The sequence below is a fragment of the Mytilus galloprovincialis genome, chromosome 10 (genome assembly GCF_965363235.1).
Source record: "Mytilus galloprovincialis chromosome 10, xbMytGall1.hap1.1, whole genome shotgun sequence".
Lineage (NCBI taxonomy): Eukaryota > Metazoa > Mollusca > Bivalvia > Mytilida > Mytilidae > Mytilus > Mytilus galloprovincialis.
The window spans coordinates 84,156,555-84,180,324 of record NC_134847.1 but is presented as its reverse complement, the minus strand read 5'-3'; the positions used below and the strand labels follow the sequence as shown (position 1 = coordinate 84,180,324).

At 32.0% G+C, this 23,770-nt stretch overlaps 1 protein-coding gene across 1 annotated transcript; it reads left to right on the top strand.

The window, feature by feature from the left end:
• Positions 1–1,105: 1,105 nt before the first annotated feature.
• LOC143048636 (uncharacterized) lies at positions 1,106–22,212 on the top strand. The gene is made up of 10 exons (XM_076222423.1): positions 1,106–1,126; positions 11,097–11,975; positions 12,451–13,579; positions 14,280–14,446; positions 15,341–15,467; positions 16,015–16,178; positions 16,754–16,793; positions 17,737–17,835; positions 18,319–18,405; positions 21,241–22,212. Exons 2-10 carry the CDS (start codon positions 11,100–11,102, stop codon positions 21,435–21,437), a joined length of 2,886 nt encoding a protein of 961 aa, XP_076078538.1. The 5' UTR covers positions 1,106–1,126; positions 11,097–11,099; the 3' UTR covers positions 21,438–22,212.
• Positions 22,213–23,770: the final 1,558 nt, after the last annotated feature.

Genomic DNA, 23,770 nt, shown 5'->3' with positions numbered 1-23,770 from the left:
TTCTTTTAAAATTGAAACAGGGGAGGGGGTATACAATGTTTAGTAAAAAAAAAACTTAGAATATACACAGTGATTTCTTTAAGGCTATATTCTGATAAATGAGTATTAATGTGAGAAAAAAACTGATTTTAAACTCATCAAAACTAAATTTTCTATATACGCCAGACGCGCGTTTCGTCTACAAAAGACTAAAGCCTGTAAAATCAGTAGTTGTCGTTTGTTTATGTGTTTCATATTTGTTTTTCGTTCATTTTTTTACATAAATAAGGCCGTTAGTTTTCTCGTTTGAATTGTTTTACATTGTCTTATCGGGGCCTTTTATAGCTGACTATGCGGTATGGGCTTTGCTCATTGTTGAAGGCCGTACGGTGACTTCTATTTGTTAATGTCTGTGTCATTTTGGTCTTTTGTGGATAGTTGTCTCATTGGCAATCATACCACATCTTCTTTTTATATTATCAGTGACGCTCGAATCTAAAAATGTTAAAAAGGCCAAATAAAGTTCGAAGTTGAAGAGCAATAAGGACCAAAATTCTAAAAGTTTTGCCAAATACAGCTAAGGTAATCTATGCCTGAGGTAGAAAAGCCTTAGTATTTCAAAAATTGAAGCAACTACCATTGAATATTTTAAAAAAATATTTTGCACGGAGAGTATTTGTGATGAAGGTATCATGTACGCAAAATTGCAGGTCAATATGATATTAACACAAAGTGGATATTAACATCTTATTTGGAGCCTATTGCATGATTTTCTTGTAGACTGGCTCTTAACTTTACGTATTTTTATGCATACCCAGGGACCCAGGTATTTATTGTACATTATTATTTTTAATATGATTTTAAAGCCATTTAAACTAAAGAAAACAATTAATTATGGTGTACGCGTCCCCCTTTTTTTGTTTTATATCTTTCTGTAGCTTATGGGGTTGAACAGAAATTTCGAGAATATTATATTTAGCTTAGAAATATCAGGAAAAGGTTGTTTTTGATACTGGCATGGAAATCCGATTTCTTTTTTCTTTCTAAATATAGCATTAAAATTTCCAGTCTAAAAATAGATACTTGCGAAACTGTTTACCCTGTTTTAAAGATCTGTTAACCTTTTGAAAAGACGCACATTCTAGAGGTAAGAATTTGAACTAATTATGCTCGTTATAGAATAAACTAACGATAGTTTATCTAAATTACTAAAAAAACTAATTCTTGTATTGATACAGTCATGGATACAAATTATGCAATTCACGGTCGATAACCATAGCAGGAATATATTTTTAAAAATATCAAGACGGACATATATACTTTTTGGAAATTTTTGATGACTTATAAATAGGACTGGAGATCGATTTTTTTTCTCTCAAAATTTGAGCAATTCTGTTTGTGCTTTTTCATATACAAATCATAGTTACATAATTTAATGAATCCACTGATATCAGAATCATATTATGCCGATGGTTTGATGTTTTTATTGATAATGTAATACCCCAAATTGAAATTTAAATAAACTATTGATGCAAAATATCATCGAGCAATAATAGTAGAAATCGAGAGCGTTACTATGCATATATTTGTAGTCTCCTGCAACTAGTGTCCGTAGCCGCAAAAATCTTGATTTAGGCTCCCATATTTGGCGGCGGCGTCAACAATTATATACTATAATTTTAACTTTTACATTTGACTATATATATTATATCATCTGAAATTTTGAATTTTATGCATTCTTAATGTATTTTTATTTTTATGTATATTAATTACTTTTTAACTTCTCTGTTATTTGCATGGTTTTATGAAAATAAACTAAATACAGGAAACCAATAATGATTGAATAGTTAATGTGATATTTGTGTTGGTACATCGATATCTCATTTCCATTGAAATGACTTGACCTCATCCTTCAGCTATGTTCTTTTTTAAGTTAACATGTATAAGTTTGTGACTAGGTTAGTTTGAGTGGGACGACTAGTGATGGTTAATACTCGTTTTTGGTAAAAATCGTTTCTTGATACCAATCACCCATGTTCTCGGCATTTTAGCTGACGATACTGACCAGATATATTGTACAATTTGAAAAAAAAACTTATTTATAGTACACCTTTTTTCAGAGTTTAGCTTGATAACAATATTAGTCATAAATGTTTGAATAATGTGAATTTTATTTCTTGATTGATATTACTTTTTTTAGATACATATCAATCAGAAGCTTGTTGCCCGTAACGCATTTTTTTTTATTATTATTTTATATTTGTATTTTGATGTTATTGTGGTTTTATTTTGTTTTATGTATACATGGTATATTGGATATTTTTCATTTTTGATTTATTTTGAGTTTTTCAATTGAATAATAATTATTGTCGTCCTTCCATACGCCTATATCAACTGGTCTGTCACTCAGTAATTCTCGTAAGTTTTGTACGAACTGGTCAAAAGTAGACAAAATTAACATGATTAAGATAGTATTTTTTGCTCACACCATTTTCCAATTTTTGTATTGGATAAGTAAATTTTCTTTGTTAACAGTTCCACAACTTGTGATAACAAAATGTTTTTAACACAAATTTTCATCAATTTTTCATATTTTTAAATTATTATTTGATGCGTTTTAATATACATTTTAAATAACATATTTTATTAGTGATTTTATTTGCGGTTTCTTTGGAAGAGTTATCTCATTGGCAATCATACCACATCTTCTTTTTTTTTATAATTTAGGATGAAACTGGGCCCTGTAGTTTTGCATTGGTAAAATACGATTTTTTTTCTTTTGCTCATACATGTATTCAAACGTATATTAATTGCAGTAATAAAATAAAATAGTTAATGTACTCAGTATTTATATGAAAGTTGCACGAGATTTGAATTTGAACTTTTAAGTATGAAACCGTGACAATTCAAATTCAGCGCCCTCAAAGCATATAATGATTTTACCTATTATATATTTAGTTTGAACTATTTACAATTAGTTTGTTCAATTCTAATATAAAACGTAGTTATATTTTTGACTTGTGTTTTGTTTCAAAGATTTTAAATGTACAATTAAAATATCAAACTTATTTTATTACCTTTAATTCAAAACCAATAGTTATTTTCTAATATTTAATCAGATTTTTAATTTAAAGTTGTTGGTTTAATTTGATACAATATTTCAATTTTTTCGTTTGTTATTTTCTTTTACGCCAATACTTGGGACAGCGGTTAGGATATCCTAGCTAAGATCATCCTCAAATAGCTTCGATGTGCATGCTGAGACATGTCGTAAGTCGGTCCTAGTTTTATCATAATTTCTGTCCTAAGAACATCTTAATGTCTGCACACAATTTTCAGGATTTAAGCTTAAAACCTAGGATTTAAGACTAATGCCTAACACCATTTAGGCAATATATTCGATATATTTAATCAATGTTTTTTAATCGTCCATAGATTTAGATTTAGATTTTATTTTATTTAAAGTGCCACCTGATACAATATACATGAAATTACTATTACATTTCAATACATTAGCAATAGTATACCATATCAGCCAGCCTTTAGAGGCTTATGAAGCACAAACAATATTCATACAAGATTATATTAAACATACAAATAATATATATTAACTCGATTATTCATTCTGAGATCTTAGGTTGTTTTAAGTTTTTATAAAAATATTTCTCTCTTTTTTTAGTGTTTGTTCTTTTACATCATTGCGTAAGTGGTGGTTTTAATATGTTAATTGTGAAATTCTCATTTAAAATAGATCTGTAATATAAATATATAAAAGATAAAGATAAAGATATTTTATTTCCTAATCATAGGGCTCATAACAAACATGTAATCACATGAAGTAAAAATAAAAAGCCTTTCACTCCCACTCAAATACACTCACACATACAACTATCGTTCCGATTAAGAAGGATTGATTTAACAGTACAACATGTAAATGAAAAAATAAAATACAGATAAAAATACAGATACAAATGTATTTTCATTTTTTTATGAGAAGAGTCAGTTGCTTACATTGTATATATGGAACGAAGGGCAACTCTCACTGCCCAGAATAGTCCGGCGGCTTTGTAAAAAATTGTGCACATCCTGTTACAAGCATGAAATTTGGCATAGACCTTCCTCAACTATTACTCTTTTATTTCAGATAGGGAGGCATTTGTAAAAAATGTCTCACTTCCGGTAAAATCCAAAATGTCGGACGTTATACTTAAATCAGCCCAATATCGAAGACTAGCGTGTAAAAATGTCCTATTATCATGCTACTATCATAATATTTGGTACAGACCTTTGTGTTTTACTACTTTTGGATAAATTAAATAGATTAGATGTCTTCAGAAACCCCACTTCCGGTTAAAATCCAATATGGCGGACATTGTACTTAAATAAGCTTATTTTTTAGGGAGGGTAATTGAAATGTGTTTTAACGTATTGCTACTATAATTACATTGTGTATGAACCTTTCTTTGGTGCTTCTGATGGAGACAATGTATGAGACATATGTCTTAAAAACCCTTACTTCCGGAAGTATCCAAAATGGCGGACAGAGAAATATCAATTTTTTATTCAAATTTTCAACTTTCTTCAAAATGTAAAGAAAATGATTTTATTTTGTGCTGGTCATTAAACTTTTGGCTTTAAGTTATCCCCAAAACCACTTATTCTAGCATGTTGTAAATGCTAAGATATAAAGTTGACCCTTCCGGTAAAAATATGACGTAAATTTTAAAGATGAGTCCTCAATCTATTTCTTCGATGTAGAGTTTTGGATAGATTGATTTAAACAAAATAAAATCACTATAGTACTAAAAAATATTTAAAACTACTTCTATTTGGCCAAGAATACATGCTTATTCACAATCACCACCACATGCACACAAGGCAGTGCACGGGAGACCCGATTTTACACATTAAAAATAACCGCGGCATCCTTTCTTACATCCATAATGTACAAGCTTCTGAAAAAATGATGAGGTCTCAGAAAGAGTTTTTTTTTAAAGGGACCCTCTTTGTCCCTTCGCAATCCATTAGTGACAAGACTAGGTAGCATAAGATTCAATCCAAAGCTCGTCTCAATAAACACCTGCATTAGTATATTACACGTTTTACATGCTTGAAAAGACTAGAACAAGTCGTGGGAATAGCCTCACTTAAAATGAGATTTCCCTTTTGTGCAAAAATTGACTTTCTTGGTTCGTTAATCATGTTAGATCTGATAAGTTTGTACAGTACAACCCCGGTGATTTAGGCTGATCAATCATCATTCTTTATGTTAAAGTCACATCTTCAAATACCATTAATGTCTCCCACGCAGTCTTTTTTTTTCCTTTTCAAGCAAAGAGAGAACAGTATCACAACCCGTCATAAGGTATTGGTCAGAAATAAAAGTGTGTGATCACTCATTGCCTAGTGCATTTGAAAGGCCATTGATAGATATTAATCCAAAGATTTTTGCCTCCCCAAATACAATCAATAGTTCGTCTGCCCCTTTGTTACGGAATTGCGAAATACTGGTAGTTTTAAAGCTGCTAAAAGAAGCAAGGGCAACATTTAGGGGAAAGGGAATACACAGACGAACCCAGGATTAAAAACATCCTTAAAGATGGGAAAGTTTTCTGAGAGATGACGACAGTAAGAAAGAACTTTTAAGTTTTCATTCACAGGAGCTTGCTCAATACAATTTTGAGTACAAGGTAGTTGAAGCAACAAATGCTCAGGATGTTTAGTGTTATCCACCACTTGATGATGTTTCAAGTTTAGCACCATGTTTACACGAAGACTGACACTAGAATCAAGATAGATGTGTCTGATGCAGTGAAACATAGACTTAACTGAGTCATGACTCAAACAGTCGATACTGATGTCATTGCTGTTTCGCTATTCCGTGACATAGGGCAGACAAACTTTGGTTTGCATTTAGAAGGGGAAAAGTATAAGATATATATCAATCAATGACCTTTCAAATGCACTAGGCATTAAAAGATAACACGTTCGCTGGAAAAGGAACTGCGTTGGCGACATTAATGGAGTTTGAAGATGTGACTATAACATTTGGAATGATGATTGACCAGCCAACATCACCATATGGATTTGATGTTTAATGTCATTGAAAACGATACGTGGTTTTGTTGGAAGATAAAAAAAAAAAGAAACAGATTAGGTTAACAAGGCAAGAAAATATGTGTTTTTGCAGAATTTATTAAGATGTGAGAAACAATACCACAGTCTTTGTAAATGTTGGAAATCAGCTCTCCGATTGTGAATTGCGGCCTACTGAGTATGCTGATTGGGTATTATGTCCTTACCTAAATAAAATACCTTGAAACTGAAATACGAGTGGATGAAGTCTTGGATGCGTATGGTAGTTATAGCAACAAATGGTCAGGATATTCTATCTTATCCACCACGTAATGTATTTCAAGTTCAGCACCAAGTTCACATTTAGAGGCAGACACTAAAATCATGGTGCATGTGTCTGATGCAGTGAAACACGCACTTAAACGAGTCATGATTCGAACAGTCGTTAATGATGATGTTGTCAATACTGTTTCGCTATTCCGTGACATAGGGGTAGACGTTGTGTTTGGGAGGGCAAAAAAGACTTTGGATTAATATCTATCAATGGCCTTACAAATGCACTAGGCAATGAGTGATCTGGGTGATCTGAAACACTTATTGTTATCCATGTCTTTACCTGTTGTGATATGGTTCTCTCTTTGCTTGAAAGGGGGGAAAAGACTATGTGGGAGACTTGATTGCATTTGAAGATGTGACTTTAACAAAAAGAATGATGATTAATCAGACTAAATCACCGGGGTTTTACTGTAAGATCGCACAAACTTAGCAGATGGGTATAACATGGTTAACGAAGCAAGAAAATAACTATTTGCGCAACAGGGACGGCTTTTCGAGGCTATTCCCTCAACTTGGTCTTGTCTTTTCCAGCATGTAAATAATGCAATATACTTAGGCAGGTGTTTAGGGAGACGAGCTTGGGATTGGCTCTTATGCTACCCACTCCAGGCGGGGACAAAGAGGATAACTTTTGAAAAACTTTTTTTGAGGCCTCATCATTTTGTCAAAAGCTTATACATTGTGGATGTAAGAAAGGATTCCGCGGTCATTTTTAATGTGGAAAATCGGGTATCCCGTGCACTGCGATGTGTGCATGTCATGGTGACTGTGAATAAACATGTATTCTTGGTCAAATAGTAATAATTTTAAATAATTTTTAGTACTATAGTGATTTTATTTTGTTTTAATCAATCTATCCAAAACTCTAAATCGAAGAAATAGATTGAAGACTCATCTTTGAAATTTACGTCATATTTTTAACCGGAAGTGTCAACTTTATATCTAAATATTTACAACATGCTAGAATAAGTGGTTTTGAGGATAACTTTAAGCCAAAAGTTTAATGACCAGCACAAAATAAAATCATTTCTTTACATATTGAAAAAAATGAAAATTTGAATAAAAAATTGATATTTCTCTGTCCGCCATTTTGGATATACCCGGAAGAAAGGGTTTTTAAGACATATGTCTTATGCATTGTATCCATCAGAAACACCAAAGAAAGGTTCATACACAATGTAATGATAGTAGCAATACGTTAAAACACATTTCAGTTACCCTCCCTAAAAAATAAGCTTATTTAAGTACAATGTCAGCCATATTGGATTTTAACCGAAAGTGGGGTTTCTGAAGACATCTTATCTATTTAATTTATCCAAAAGTAGTAAAAAACAAAGGTCTGTACCAAATATTATGATAGTAGCATGATAAAAACACATTTTTACACGCTAGCCTTCGATATTGGGCTGATTTAAGTATGACGTCCGCCATTTTGGATTTTACCGGAAGTGAGACATTTTTTTCAAATGCCTCCCTATCTGAAATAAAAGAGTAATAGTTGAGGAAGGTCTATGCCAAATTTCATGCTTGTAACAGGATGTGCACAATTCGTCTGAAATATGCTTGTAGCCGCCGGACTAGAAAAGAACAGTTAAAGTATAATATGACAATGAACTGGCGAAGACTTTAAATAAGATTTATAAGCTTCAGTTAAGCATATATGTCATCATTGCTATTAATAGTGACGATATCATACATGTAGATGTACATTTATGTACTGTTTGTACCACAGGCTACCAGTTCAAAGGTTAAGCACATATTTCCTTGTATACGTAAGTTCTTTTTAAAACAATAATCTTTCAAAAAGAAATATAGAGTTTTCAAGATGTTTTATACAATTTTCAGGTTTTGTTAAAATATATTATTGAAGTGGTTCTTTGGAACAATAATTCATAATTAGCTTTTATTTACATTTCAATTGATGAGGCAATATACATGTATATGAAACGTGGCGTAATACTATCATTTTGTTTAGAAACTCACATATCCCTTGACTCGATAGACACTTTTTTGTCTTAGATTGGTTATGTCTTTATTTGTAATACATCTACATTATTGATATTACTTATACGATATACACATGATTGAATTACAATTATAATATATAATCGATTTTAAACTACTTCCTGATACACGTTTGTTATGTTTTACATGTTTTAGAAATGTATGCCAGGGGTTGGGTGTATTTATGATTTTTCAAATCAGTCTAACATCCTTATTCAAGTTTTTTCCAGTATATTTTGCAATGCCAAGGTGATTCAAATCCTTTGCTAACAAGTGTTCAACCGACACAGGAAACGAACTGATAGGATCATGCACCGCTGTTATCAGATATCACATGGACGAACATTTTGTAGATTGAAAAAGGCTAATTGTAAAAAAGAAGATGTGGTATGATTGTCAATGAGACAACTCTCCACAAGAAACCAAATGACACAAAAATGAACAGTAATATGTCACAATACGACCTTCGACAAAGAGCAAAGGCCATACCGCATAGTCAGCTATATTTAACATGTTTTAATTAGTTGCTCCATTTAACTAAATATAATATCGAAGGGGACTTTAGGTTTGCACTCTGCCCACCCGTCCGTCCGTCTGTCCATCCGTCAGTCCAGCAAATCAGTTGTCCAGACTTTTTTCTTCATGTTTGAATATATTGATATTTGGTGTATTAATAGTTTATCTTGACAAGTTACAGGTCAAGATCGAGTTGCACAATTTTAGCTTTACATTTCTCTTTGTTCAGTTAAATCCCTTTCCCTAGAATATTTTTTTGATGAAATACTTATTAATTACTTGTTTTTCGCAAAGTTTCTTGAGTTTATAGAATAATGCATTTTTTTTCCTTTAAACAAATTGAATCCTCAATAACAATAAATAATATGACAACTCAAATTACTTCTGGTACTATCTTTTTATTTATATAAAAAGTCAATCATACCATTTCGTTTTTTAGAAGAAAAAAAATAAAGTGATTTTTCTGAATTATTATTAATTTAGTATTAATATAGTGTCGATTTATTTATTTTGAAATCTGCAAAATGATGTGTCAGACTCTTTTGTTTGTCCGATGCTAGGTGACGTTGTGCAAAATGTTAATTCGTTCTTTAAGGAATCCATTTATTAATTGCAGTCCTTATCGTTTAAAGATGTTCGTTGCTGTGGTTTATAACAAACAAAAGCATTGTTCGAATTATATCTTAGTTTTGTTAACACAATAAATGAATTTAAAATACTTCACTCATTGTGGACATCAATATTTGCTTGTTAATCATAATTATAATACTCTAAAATTATCTTGCGTTCAGTAAATCCTAGCAGTCCAAGAAAAAATCCAAGATTACATGTCTAGATATGAAGGTATATATATAAGACTTATTCCGATTCCGATGTTAAAAATGTGACTATTCGATGACGGGAACAATGTTATTGGTTGTCTTTATTTGCCGATTTTCCCCCAACTTATTCTTTCTCTGTTCTTTTAGGGCATCCTTGTTGGTTATCTCTGTCAAACATGTCATCTTGTCCAAATCTTAATATGGTATAAAATGTTAAGTCCCTTTTTCAGCTATTTTTTATAGTTTGTCTTGTGTTTTGCTCTGACTCAGGCTAGTTTGGTGCCAGGAAACAAGTATATTAACCCTTCCTCCTTCTGTATGTGTTAATCCTGAATCAGAAGCATGTAATTGAATGGTGCCAGGAAACAAGTATAACCCTTCCTCCTTCTGTATGTGTTAATCCTGAATCAGAAGCATGTAATTGAATGGTGCCAGGAAACAAGTATAACCCTTCCTCCTTCTGTATGTTTTAATCCTGAATCAGAAGCATGTAATTGAATGGTTGTCTTTTGATGCTGCATATCATATGTGTTGTTCGTTCTTTCTGTTGTACACACACCAGGCTGTTGGTTTCCTTGTTTGATTTGTTTTACATATGTCATTTTGGAGTCCTTTATAGCGGACTATGCGGTGTGAGTTTTGCTTATTGTTGAAGGTAACCTTTTTCTGCTGTAGTCTGCACTATGGTTGGGTTGTTGTCTCTTTGGCACATTCCCCATTTCCATTCCCAATTTTATAGTTGTTTACATGTCATTTGGTTGCTGCTGGAGAATGGTATCATTTGCACTTTTTATATATTGACCATTGTGGTAGACTGTTTGATTACAAAATTATAATTTTATAAATTTCGTTTTGTAGATTGCTGTCTTATAGACCACTTTCGAGTTTTGTCCTTCATCGGAAAAGTTCGTCAATTATGTGTGCCTTTATGATGTCATTTACTAGAGATAACCAAATGGACGGGATCGCCTATATTCCTGCTCTAGTAAAATTCGTCAAGCGTCTTTGTGGCGTGATTTTACATGCTAAACTAGAAATTATATTAGTACCATAGGTTCTTATTCACATTTCTCTTAAGACAGCAGACCTGATTATCATGTACAAGAATTTAATTTGCTAACTTATTCGTGCAATATAACATCATAATTTTTCAATCGATCGCTCAACCTGGGAAAGGAATTGCAGACGCCCCTTAGCACACGAATCACTCGTTCACTAAAACCAGTGTTTGACTGAAATGAAACGAACACAATAGATGTCATTTTGATTTACTAAACAATTACTGTTATTTTTAGAAAATTATGAATTGAAAAAACCTTCTTTTCTTTTTTTTTTCATGATTTGTTATTATTTTTACATTTAAAGGCAATGGATGCTTCTGGAGAAGAAATAATTAAAGAATTAAAAAGAAAGGAACACAGAATATTGAGAACAGCCAAGGAAGTTATTAAGTTTTACATGGTACAAAGTCATCGATCGTTCCAATGTTTGATAGAAGAGCATAAGCACGATTTGTACCATTATTATCATTTTACCACAAGATGTGAATTATGTTCATTTGGCTATGTGCTTCCAGACCGCCGACGGCTACTACAAAACCATCTCGACCTTTTATGCATCCCGAGCTCCTTATCGAAGTTTAATACAAGCAACTTTAACTGTTCGATAACCGTGGATGAAATAGACCTAGATATAGCCTGGTGTTTGCTTGATTGTTGTGATGCTATTTTTTGGCGTCAGTGTTTACAGTTGCAAAGGACAACATTTGTCGAATTTCTGAACGAACATAAACATGTAATTTATCATTTGGTCGAAGGTTTGAATAGCTGTAACCTATGCAAAAACAACAGTCAGCAACATAAACACATTATAACACAGAAACAGTGGACATATCTTTTTTATCAACCTAGTTTTACTTCAGTAAAATGTGCAAATCTTTCAAAGACAACTGTAACATGCGTTTCCAAGGTTATGGCTAGGTCTGATATTACAATTCATCAACTTTATGAAGACGATATAACATTAGCGAAGCATTTATTACTTCACCTGTTGCCGTTGAAGAAAGGACTGGTTCGCCTTCTTGCTTTAGGTCAGCAGCTGTTAACCTGTGATATAACATCGGTGTCAGCAAACAAACAACTGTGTTTGAAATTTGACCAAATAATGGGAGTTCTTGTACACTCTTTGCCTTATAATTCAGCAGACAAAGATAATGCCGTTTCAAGAAAACCAGGAAATAATAAGGTAAACTAAGTTATGATATTTTGTTAATTTTTTGATAGATTAAATTGATTAAGATCCGTTGTAGAACATGCACAGTAATAGGTGCTTGACTACATAAGGACAACGTGTGACATTGAAAAGCTATCAGATTTTTGTCTGCTAATCCAAAAATGTTGATATTTTTGTTTTGATTTGAATTAATACTATCTAAAAATTGTTACTAATGAAAATAATATCGCAATCAAAATGTGACAATTGCAATATACAATGTATTGAAAATGTCCCGTAATTAACAGAGGAACATATAACACTGTAGTCGAAATCGATTTGAAATGATATATTAGACTGTAACTTGTTTAATCTAAATTAAGAGTTATGATTCTTATTTCAGTACACAATAAATAACCTGATTTTTCAGTTTCACTCATGGTGTAATTTTATTAAATGATTTGTGTGGTGCGTACTGTTCAAATTATACATTATTATTCATTTTCAGAAAAATCTATGGAATGGTGGTATGCAAACAGAAAAAGAATTTAACTTTTATAAATATAGATCAACGAATGAAGATGATAAAAATAGAAAATCAAAAACCTATTTTATAAATAGGAACAGAAATGCATTGACATCTGATATTTCTGATCAAAAGACGACTAAAGTTCTTCCATCTAGATATTTTCTTTATGATGTGCCATGTGAACAGATGTTTCTACCCGGTGGAACGATTTTTAAAACACCACAAGAACGTCTAGCATCGTATACATACTGGCCAGTACATTCCCTGTTTTGGCCCTATCAATTAGCTCTAGCAGGATTTTTCTACACTGGAACAGAGCATATTGTCCGTTGTTTTATCTGTGATTACACAGCCTCAGTTAACTCCTGGATTCCACCAGAGAATCCATCAGAGGCTCATGCACGCTGCAGTCCTGGTTGTAGCTTCGTTCAAGGTAACGGGTTCAAGATTTGTGCGAAAGAGCCTGTTTTAGAAAAAGACTTAAAAAGCAATCCGGTTCGATCATATGTCGACTTTAGTACAAAGCAGTCTAATGATAAATCATTCCTTCTCAAAGGAGGAAATGATACAACTGATTCTACATTTGCTGCTGATAATGTGTTTTGTCCTCCAGGTACATACGCAAGCACTGATAACAATTTTCCCAGGTATCCAGAGATGACAAATGGAATACGTGAGACGAGCAGAGAGAACAATGATATTGGATGTGACGGCTTGAACGAAATGGTATCGTGTTTATCAATCCAAACTTCAGATGCAGTGGTTGTTGAAAATCAAGTAGCAAATTTAGAGGAAGCCAAAGTTGAACAAGATTCCAAGTTTCCTTTCACTGACACTGCTGATACGACCTTATTCTTCGACGAAACAGCTAAGAAAAATAACCAAGCATTGGCAGATAACTTTTCCAACCTCAATTTGATGACCACTGAAAGCAATTTACATTTTAATGATAATTCAGTTACATACAAATTCACGGATGGCTCTGTGGCACAACTTAAATATCCACAATTTAAACGCTTCAAGTCAAGATTACAGACCTATACTAGCTGGAAGTACTCTTCCAAACAACGACCGATACTTTTGGCTGAAGCTGGTTATTTTTACACAGGTAAAAGTTTTAGTAATTTAAAGCTTCAAAGCGGTTCATATCTTACAATGTATGAACTTATTTTGACGCACATACTAATTTCTCGCATTGATAACTAGTAAATATCACGAACATCTAAAGGCATCAGTGCAACCATGTTGGAGGTAATTTTAACTGAATGCCCGCTGAACTGTCAGTTAATGACAAAATATTCACAAATCTATGGCCATTTCATATCATTTTATAATTTGAGTTTGCCATCCAAATTATATTAATCAATCTAAAGAATCGAATGTTTCAATTTTGGTATGACAAAAATATGTTAAGCATATGGCAACGAATTATTTACGCAACAATGATGAATTGATTTATAAACTTACAGCCACATGCAATGTACAGAATAAAATATAATGCGTCGTTTAGGAAAAGTGCAAAGCTTAGCGATTATGTTCATATACTTGTTTATCTAGTGTCGGTCTAAATTTCCAGCCCTTCAACCTTACTTGAAAAAATTTATATTTTGTACTGTCCTGAGCACGTATGACGTATTTGCAACCAAACGTTATATTACAAATCATTAATCAATAAGTCAAACTTTGAGATCATCAAATACGAACAGAATATATATACATGTACTTGTATAAAGGAAAATGGCACCTGGTACTTATGTTTTTGTATTCTTGACTTTAAAAAAACCCACCATTTCCTTACGTTTTTCAAGGTGAAGCTGACATTGTTAGGTGCTTCTGTTGTGATCTTGGACTAGCTGAATGGGATGCTCAAGATGACCCGTGGGTTGAACATGCACGACACAACTGTAGGTGTTTGTTCCTTAAAAGTGAAAAGGGAGAGGACTATGTAAATGAAGTACAACTAAGATGGAAAAAGGTACGGCAGATACATTTATTGTTATATTAATTATACTTTTAAATTGTTTGTCGATACATGTACACCAATAAAAATGCTAAACAAAACAGACTAATGATTAAACAAAATCATGAACGTTTGCAATTATCCTCTCTTAACCTAGAATGTACTAGTTGGTGAAGCGTTATGAAATAAAAACTCTCTGTCTTGAGAACAAACCAAACGTCAATTAAATACTAATAGTTAAAGCAATTCAGAAGAAAAACATATACAACAACGTACCTAAATAGGAAACCGATTTTTTTACGAAAGTCCAAACATCATACATTGAAACCTAAAGCGTGAGCAATGCAAACCAAAACAAATTGAATGGACGTCTTGTTCGCTTAAAAAAATAAAAAAGATTTATCGTCAATTGTTGTTGTTATTAAAAAGTAAAATCCGTCGGACAAAAAAGGCTTAACTCGACTCTATTTTGGTTTAAATTATATGTGTTATACACAAATGATTGGGGTTTTATTTGTTATAGGTACTCGAAAATGAACAAAATGAAACAAAAATAAAAAATAAATCGTTACTTTGATAATTTAATGATATTTAGAAAATGTGTAAATGAGAAAAATGATAACAGTCCTTATGTGTTTTGGAGCTTAATTCTTCCAATGTCACTATATTAATTCATCCTGGTATCTATAATGAGTTTATGTATTTCTTACAATTTGTGAAATCGCGTCTTTCTTATAATCAGCATACAGGTATGTATATCAAGAAAATGAATAAGCAGGGCAAAACAATGAGTGGTATAATCAAACACTATAATGTCATTGTCAGTTAAAAACATGTTTAACTTGAAACTATCTTTATATACAAACACAACGATTATGAATTATAATTATATAATTTATGATGTTCTAGATCTATAACCCAAAGCATCCTGTATTAGAGGACAAAGATTCAAGATTGAAAACATTTGCTGGTGTATGGAGAACTGATATCGAACAAACTCCAGAGATTTTAGTGGATGCTGGTTTCTTTTACACAGGTTTAAATGATTTCTCTATAATACAAAACATAACCAATATCTAAGAGATGTGTAATTGACCACTTATCTAATCTCATCAATGTTTTTATTTATTTATAACAAACTTGGTGATCTGATGTTTATCCTGGAAGAATAGTTTTATTCGTGAATTGTATGCATGCATTGTACGTTAAAATGGTCCTCCTTAAGAGAATGATCAATACACTGTAAGTGGGGATGAGTTTTGACAAAAACATATGCTGCATAGTAGGTTGACTTAAGCTCAATTACTTGATACATAAGTTTTCAATAATGATTAATAAGTTTAAACGCATCATTAAACATTTAAATATGCCTGTACCAAGTCAGGAATATGACAGTTGTTGTCCATTCGTTTGATATGTTTTGTCATTTGATTTTGCCATTTGATTAAGGACTTTCCGTTTTGAATTTTCCTCGGAGTTCAGATTTTTGGGGATTTACTTTTATCTATGGCATGTATTATAAGCATTCAATGTAAACATTGTTTATTACTTTGCATTCATTGATATACTTGATGTTATCATAGGTGAAGAAGACACTGTCCGTTGTCATTATTGTGATGGAGGACTACGTAACTGGGAACCAAAAGACATACCATGGGAGGAGCATGCGCGATGGTTTCCATTCTGTAAATTTGTCATCAAAATGAAAGGAAGAGAATATATAGATGAAATACGCATAAAACATGAGGTATTTTCTGTTTTGAAAAGTACAAGCTCGCATGTATTTTTTTAAATAAGGTCATCTTGGTCAATTTTGCGCCTTAAACACAGGAATGCAAATCTAATATGAAATAAAATTGTGTTGTGTTCAATTTGAAGCGTCATCACACAGGGCATTTCGGGATTTTTTTCAGAATCGGATATCTGCGTTTCACATCACTCAAATCAAGTAATCACATGTTGAATGTTTTCATCTTCAAAAAGAGAAATCTTTGCAAGTTAAAAAGTACCTAATGAGAAGAGGAATTGCCAAAATGGTACCATCCTCATCTATCTCTAATTAATCGAGTACACTGAAAAATAAGGCAAAAATTGTCAATGACACATTTCAATGGAAACATCACTTCAGAACCCTGTATCCTTGTGTTCCTTTTTTTTGTAATTGTTGCACATAGTAACAACACGCATATCGTATTTGCTTTCACACCCTGGTCAACTTAAGGTTTTTGTTGGCTTTATACAGTCATTCTTAATTGACTGCGAACCGGTTTATTATTATAGACAATTTTTCCAGGTGTGACATCTTTTCTCTTCTTTTTTTAGACAACAGAAAGGAATGAAGAAGTTGCTACTCCACCAGATGGTAGGTCCATTAATGAAAGTGCACAAAATATATCTGTAGTGCTTTCAAATAATTTTGTTTATAGAACAGAATGTGCCCAGGTTTCAAAAGAGGGGCGAAATATACAAGAGAGACGGTCAAACTCATTGATAGAAAATTAACTGACAACGCCATGGCTATTAATAAAAAGGCAAACAGACAATAATAGTACAGAACACAGAAAACTAAATACTAAGCAACACGAACCCCACCAAAGATGTCAGGTGCTCCGGAAGGTAAGCAGATCCTGCTCCACATGTGGCAGCTGTCGTGTTGCTTATGTTATTACAAATCCGGTGAATAGTCTTATTCGGTAAGTCACATTCTTGAAAAGGGAAGGGGATTGTTGTTATAACATGAGGAACATATCTGATATCATCTGTGAAATGGTTATTCCATAACGGTCAACCTACTCGTGGTGACGTCCGTAAAACTTAAAAATCATTCATTTTAAAAAAAAACTGTTTGTAATTCAAGTTAAGACGACTGAAGAGAGGGCACTCTATGTGCAGTTGTCGTTATATTTCAAGGGAATTCCGGAGATAAGTCACAATAGTAAGAGATGATACAATGCCGCGTCCGTCCTTGATTATGCAATCACTTTTTGCCTGTATTATGAATTAGTGTTTATAATCAAAGCTAAATTAATGATACTGAATGACTTCAATGCATTACTCCCATTTAAAAAATCATATCCCAAAGAACAGATTATAACTAGTTAAAAAGACATGTGTTAAGATGCATGATTTATCAGCTGAGGAGTCTTTTTATTCTGCCTTATTAAGAAACAGGTTTGATTATAGGTGTTTTGTAACGTAGAACGATAACATTGCATTTGATTATAAATACTATTCGGGAATGAATGAAAACATATGTGTAGTCAATTTTCAATTTTGAGAAAAACCATGGGCTATATTTATTTTAGAATTGTTTGTCAACCATCCTTTTGTTCAGCAGTTGCAAGAGTTAGAGTTTAAAATAGAGGATATTACAGCCGCAATGCAAGTTTTTAAATCTAAAGAAGGTAATATATAATACTGTGGATTTAATAATTTTTGTGGATACTTATTTTTTTGGCTTGCTGAAAAACTGGATTTTCATTTGTATTTTATTTTTTGGTTTCCCAAATTGTGCGTACATGTCTATTGAGAATACTAGTATGTACTTTATTGAACATTTACATTCGTGTTTAACCTATACCCACGAACAATAACATATTCTAAGTATAAATTTTCCAAAAAATACACTAAAAGACTATATGATCGAAGGACATGCAGGTCATAGAAAAGTCTAACAATGATCCATCATGGGCTCCTGAAACACAAAACAAGTTCCAGACGTTAGTAAACTGAATTCCCATTGCATTGTATTTAGGTTTTGTTATTTAAAAATAAATGTAATCTAATTTGGAACATAACTTCATTTATTGATGTACTGTAAATATAAATGTTTCAAACAAAAATCTAAATTGATATACATGTATATATATTTATTTATTTTTTCTTAGGAAAAAGTAATTTTAGTATTGAAGACATAGTAGAAATCATTATTCAAGGCAAAGGTAGAGAACAAGAAATACAAAAATCAATCCAAGGTAAACATATGCATTTTGCTTTTTTCAGCCAACGTTCATTACATTTTTTCATTTGCGTTTTTAGAATAATTTCTGCTTCAACCAAGGATTTGTATACTATACAAATCCTTGCTTCAACCTATGAAAGAATAAAAAAAGAAATGGCAACGCAACCCATCTGATAAATTTAGACAAAAGCTTATATATTCGATACTTTTGTTTGCCATCATATATAATGGACCATTTCCGAATTGATTGATTATTTTAACAGGATAACTTTTTATACGACCGCAAAAATTTTAATTTTTCGTCGTATATTGCTATCACGTTGGCGTCGTCTTGCGTCGTCGTCGTCCGATTACTTTTAGTTTTCGCACTCTAACTTTAGTAAAAGTGAATAGAAATCTATGAAATTTTAACACAAGGTTAATGACCACAAAAGGAAGGTTGGGATTGATTTTGGGAGTTTTTGTCCCAACATTTTAGGAATTAGGGGCCAAAATGGGCCCAAATAAGCATTTTCTTGGTTTTCTCACTATAACTTTAGTTTAAGTAAATTGAAATCTATGACATTTTGTCACAAGGTTTATGACCACAAAAGGAAGGTTTGGATTGATTTTGGGAGTTTTTGGTACTAACAGTTTAGGAATTAGGGGCCAAAAAAGGGCCCATATTAGCATTATTCTTGGTTTTCGTACAATAACTTTAGTATAAGTAAATAGAAATCAATGAAATTTAAATACAAGTTTTATGAAAACAAAAGGTAGGTTGGGATTGATTTTGGGAGTTTTTATTCCAACAGTTTAGGAATTAGGGGCTAAAAAGGGGCCCAAATAAGCATTATTCTTGGTTTTCGCACCATAACTTTAGTATAAGTAAACAGAAATCTATGAATTTTAAACACAAGGTTTATGACCATAAAAGGAAGGTTGGTTTGATTTTGGGAGGTTTGGTCCTAACAGTTTAGGAATAAGGGGCCCAAAGGGTCCAGATTTAAACTTTGTTTGATTTTATCAAAAATTGAATAATTGGGGTTCTTTGATATGCCGAATCTAACTGTGTACATGTATGTAGATTCTTAATTTTTGGTCCCGTTTTCAAATTGGTCTACATTAAGGTCCAAAGGGTCCAAAATTAAACTTAGTTTGATTTTAACAAATATTGAATCCTTGGAGTTCTTTGATATGCTGAATCTAAAAATGTACTTAGATTTTTGATTATGGGCGCAGTTTTGAAGTTGGTCCAAATCGGGGTCCAAAATTAAACTTTGTTTGATTTCATCAAAAATTGAATAATTGGGGTTCTTTGATATGCCAAATCTAACTGTGTATGTAGATTCTTAATTTTTGGTCCCGTTTTCAAATTGGTCTACATTAAAGTCCAAAGGGTCCAAAATTAAACTAAGTTTGATTTTAACAAAAATTGAATTCTTGGGCTTTTTTGATATGCTGAATCTAAACATATACTTAGATTTTTGATTATGGGCCCAGTTTTCAAGTTGGTTCAAATCAGGATCCAAAATTATTATATTAAGTATTGTGCAATAGCAAGAAATTTTCAATTGCACAGTATTCAGCAATAGCAAGAAATCTTCAATTGCACACAGTATTGTGCAATAGCAAGCAATTTTCAATTGCACAGTATTGCGCAATAGCAAGAAATCTTCAATTGCATAGTATTGTGCAATAGCAAATATTTTCAATTGCACAGTATTATGCAATAGCAAGAAATATCTAATTGCACAATATTGTGCAATAGCAAGAAATTTTCAATTGGAGTTATCTTTCTTTGTCCAGAATAGTAGTTGAATCAACTTAAATCATTGTTTTATACAATATACAATGTGTATTCACTTTTACTACCAACTGATAAATTAAAACAATCTTTACCATTCAGTGATAACACGCACTTTATTTTACATTTTAATATGTTATGATGTATTTAAACATTGCAAACTCCATAAGGAATTTGAATTGAGATCAGTTTTGGAAAAAGGGAAAGGGGGATGTGAAATAAAATGGGGGGGGGGTAAATTTTTATCATTTCAGATTTCATAAATAAAAAGAAAATTTCTTCAAACATTTTTTTGAGAGGATTAATATTCAGCAGCATAGTGAATTGCTCAAAGGCAAAAAAAATATTTTAAGTTCATTAGACCACATTCATTCTGTGTCAGAAACCTATACTGTGTCAACTATTTAATCACAATCCAAATTTAGAGCTGAATCCAGCTTAAATGTTGTGTCCATACTTGCCCAAACTGTTCAGGGTTCAACCTCTGCGGTCGTATATAGCTGCGCCCTGCGGAGCTTCTGGTTGTAATTAGACATATTTGGTATTCCTCAGACACCGTTTAATAGAAGTGTTAATACTTTTTAGGAATATATGTCATCATACGGTGTTGACAGTTTGATACCGTTTATTTTATCAGAATATTTAACTTTTCGATTGCTGTAATACATCTTTGACATATTGCAACAAATTACTTAAGTTCTTAATGCGTTTTATATTGTTTTATGTGTCGAACAACTCTATTTTGCACGCACAATTTAAATTGTTATTTACACAGCCGCAAGGGTAATTTTTCTTCTGCGAAGTAATCTGGTTTTGACTTCTTGTTGCTCAATATTTTATCAATACACTGAGGAGGCAATGAAAGGTGTTCCTAAATGACAAAAGCTATCTGGATCTCGCATGCAATATAGTCTTTTCAAGTTTGGTATTATGTTTTATATGTAATGACTAGATATAAAGCAAATAATTTGATTTAGGTATTAGTTTTTGTTTATTTTGGTAATGTAATTTGGTGTTTTTATGTTACTGTATAACCATATTTACGCCTCTTTATTTTTTTAGATCCATCAACACTTAAAGAAATAAATCGTCAGCTAAAAGAGAAGCTTCTATGTGTTCGATGTAAAACTAACGATGTGTCAATGTTGTTTGCAAGCTGTGGACATCGAATTACATGTGAAACTTGCGCACAGCAACTTGACTATTGTCCATATTGTAATAAAGAAATAACGAAACGAATCAAGACGTTTCTGTCGTAAAAGAAATATCTGACATTATCATGGGCATAAGTTTTATTTAATAGATAGAAAAAGCAGGAGCTTTACTTTTCTTCCTGTTTGCTTATAATTGACGATGAAACCTTATCAAATCGATCAGAAGTTTGGTGTAATTGTTATTTGTTAACTTATGTTTTTCTTGAGCTTAAAACTTTGAATTACAAAACAATTCCAGCATGACAATCTATGGTGTGGAATGGTATTAATAACCATTCTTCAGCTAAAAAAGTGATTTTTTTCATTTATGTAGAAACGAGGATTGCTAAATGTTATTATTTAATATTATGATAGTTAGAAATAGAATATAATTTGTAGAATTTAGATTTAAACATCGTAATAAGTTTATAATCATCCTATTTAAACACCAAAGCAATTGAGTTTATTCGTATGTTTTCTGTAACCATTACTTGTAATGCGCAGGTTTTAAACTTTAATAATATTTGTTTGCTAGCACTCAAATTTTGCGTTTGATGAAACATCATCGGAACAACAAGAACGTTTTTTTTTTATAAACTCCTTTTAGTATAATGGAAGACTGAAATTTTTCAAAGAACTGTTTGACATTTAGTTTGTAAATAATAATCAATTTACAAGAAAAGTAATATCTGAAAAAGAAGATTTTGATTACATTGTAGTTGAACAGCAGATACCATAATGTTAAAAAGTAACTTGTTAAAGTGAATTCTATATACATTGTACGTGTGTAAAGCAAACTTGGAATTGTTATCAGTTTGATTAATTAAAGAAATATATTCTGTGTGTGTCTTTTGTGAAATGTCATTGTTTTTCAGTTTTCTCCCAAATTCCCGGTTTTTTTTTAATTTGGTTTTTCTTTTATATGAATAGTTATCAAAGGTACCAGGATTATAATGTAAGACGCCAGACGCACGTTTCGTCTACATAAGACTCATCAGTGACGTTCAGGTCAAAATAGGTATAAAGCCAAACAAGTACAAAGTTGAAGAGCATTGAGGATCCATAATTCCAAAAAGTTGTGCCTAATACAGCTAAGATAATCTATTCTTTGGATAAGAAAATCCTTAGTTTTTCAAAAAATAATGTGGACAAAGTCTTGTAACAGGAAATTTATAACAATAACCATATAAGTGATATTCATGTCAACACCGAAGTGCTGAAAACCTTTTCTGAACAAATAGCTGTGCAAACAGATAAATTTAGTCTCGACAAATTATTACAATTACCGAGATTCGTCAGAAGACCATAATACACTATGAAATGCAATATACTTAATTCAGTTAACATTTCACATTACCATTATTACCGTGCACTCTTGACAATTGGAATTCTACAAATCTATCAAAATGTCACAGTTAAGAACATTGACTACATTGTATCATAAAAAGACATGTACCTCTCATTTTGGAAACACATATTGATATAATCTAATGATACGAATATAATGATAACCAAACCATGTGTGAAAAAATCTATTATGTGAAATAACGATGTTAGAATTTAGGGAAAGACAAATGGACAAACAAAAATGTGCAGACTTTTAATATGATAATATGACACCAACTTACGAAGACAATGTTCTGCAGAATGAACATAAAGTTATGTTGGTGTTTCGAGAAATAGTCTGACAGTCCATCCTTAATTAATATTTTATATTTTTTCAATAACAATTTTTACAGTGATAATCATTGAAGAGAGAATATAAGATATGTACTTTATCTTTCAAACTTGTGTATTTCCATTTGACACAGGCCAACTATCAGCAATTCTCAATTAGTTTACAAATAATAAGATCTGGAATAATTGGCAATGAGAACTCTCGTTACCAGAGATCAATTAACTGCGAGCCAGCAGCTATAGGTCAAAGTACAGTCTACAAACAGTGAGAAAATCCATACCATAAGGGTTTTATTGATAGAAAACACTTTTAAAGCAATGCGTTTTACCTTGGACTGTTGGTCTTTCAAAATTTTGGTATGGGCGTGATTGACAACATTCTATAAACCAGAAACGTATTTAAATTTTGACTTGAGACAAACAGACATAATATAAACATAACGTTTTTTTTATTATCATCTATCTATAGGTGACAAAAAGGTTTGTTGTACAGAAAAGTGTCAAATGAAAGATTATGCATCAAGTACATGTACCAGTTAGTTTTGTTGTGAAAATTTAATCTAAGATAAACACCAAAATTCCCCAAAATCACTAACAGTCTTAATACAATCTGCAAACACCGTGTTGGACGCAATTAACAGTTTTAAATGTCATGCAGACAGTTTTAGTTTGTTGTAGACCGTATATTTTTACTTTTTATTCGATCAGATGTCGTTCAATAA

Bases quoted from the DNA above. Each gene is read 5' to 3' on its own strand.
- LOC143048636 (XM_076222423.1), top strand. From the start codon at position 11,100: ATGGATGCTTCTGGAGAAGAAATAATTAAAGAATTAAAAAGAAAGGAA. The intron at 13,580-14,279 runs GTAAAAGTTTTA...ACGTTTTTCAAG, and splicing joins AGCTGGTTATTTTTACACAG to GTGAAGCTGACATTGTTAGG. The intron at 17,836-18,318 runs GTAATATATAAT...ATTTTTTCTTAG, and splicing joins AGTTTTTAAATCTAAAGAAG to GAAAAAGTAATTTTAGTATT.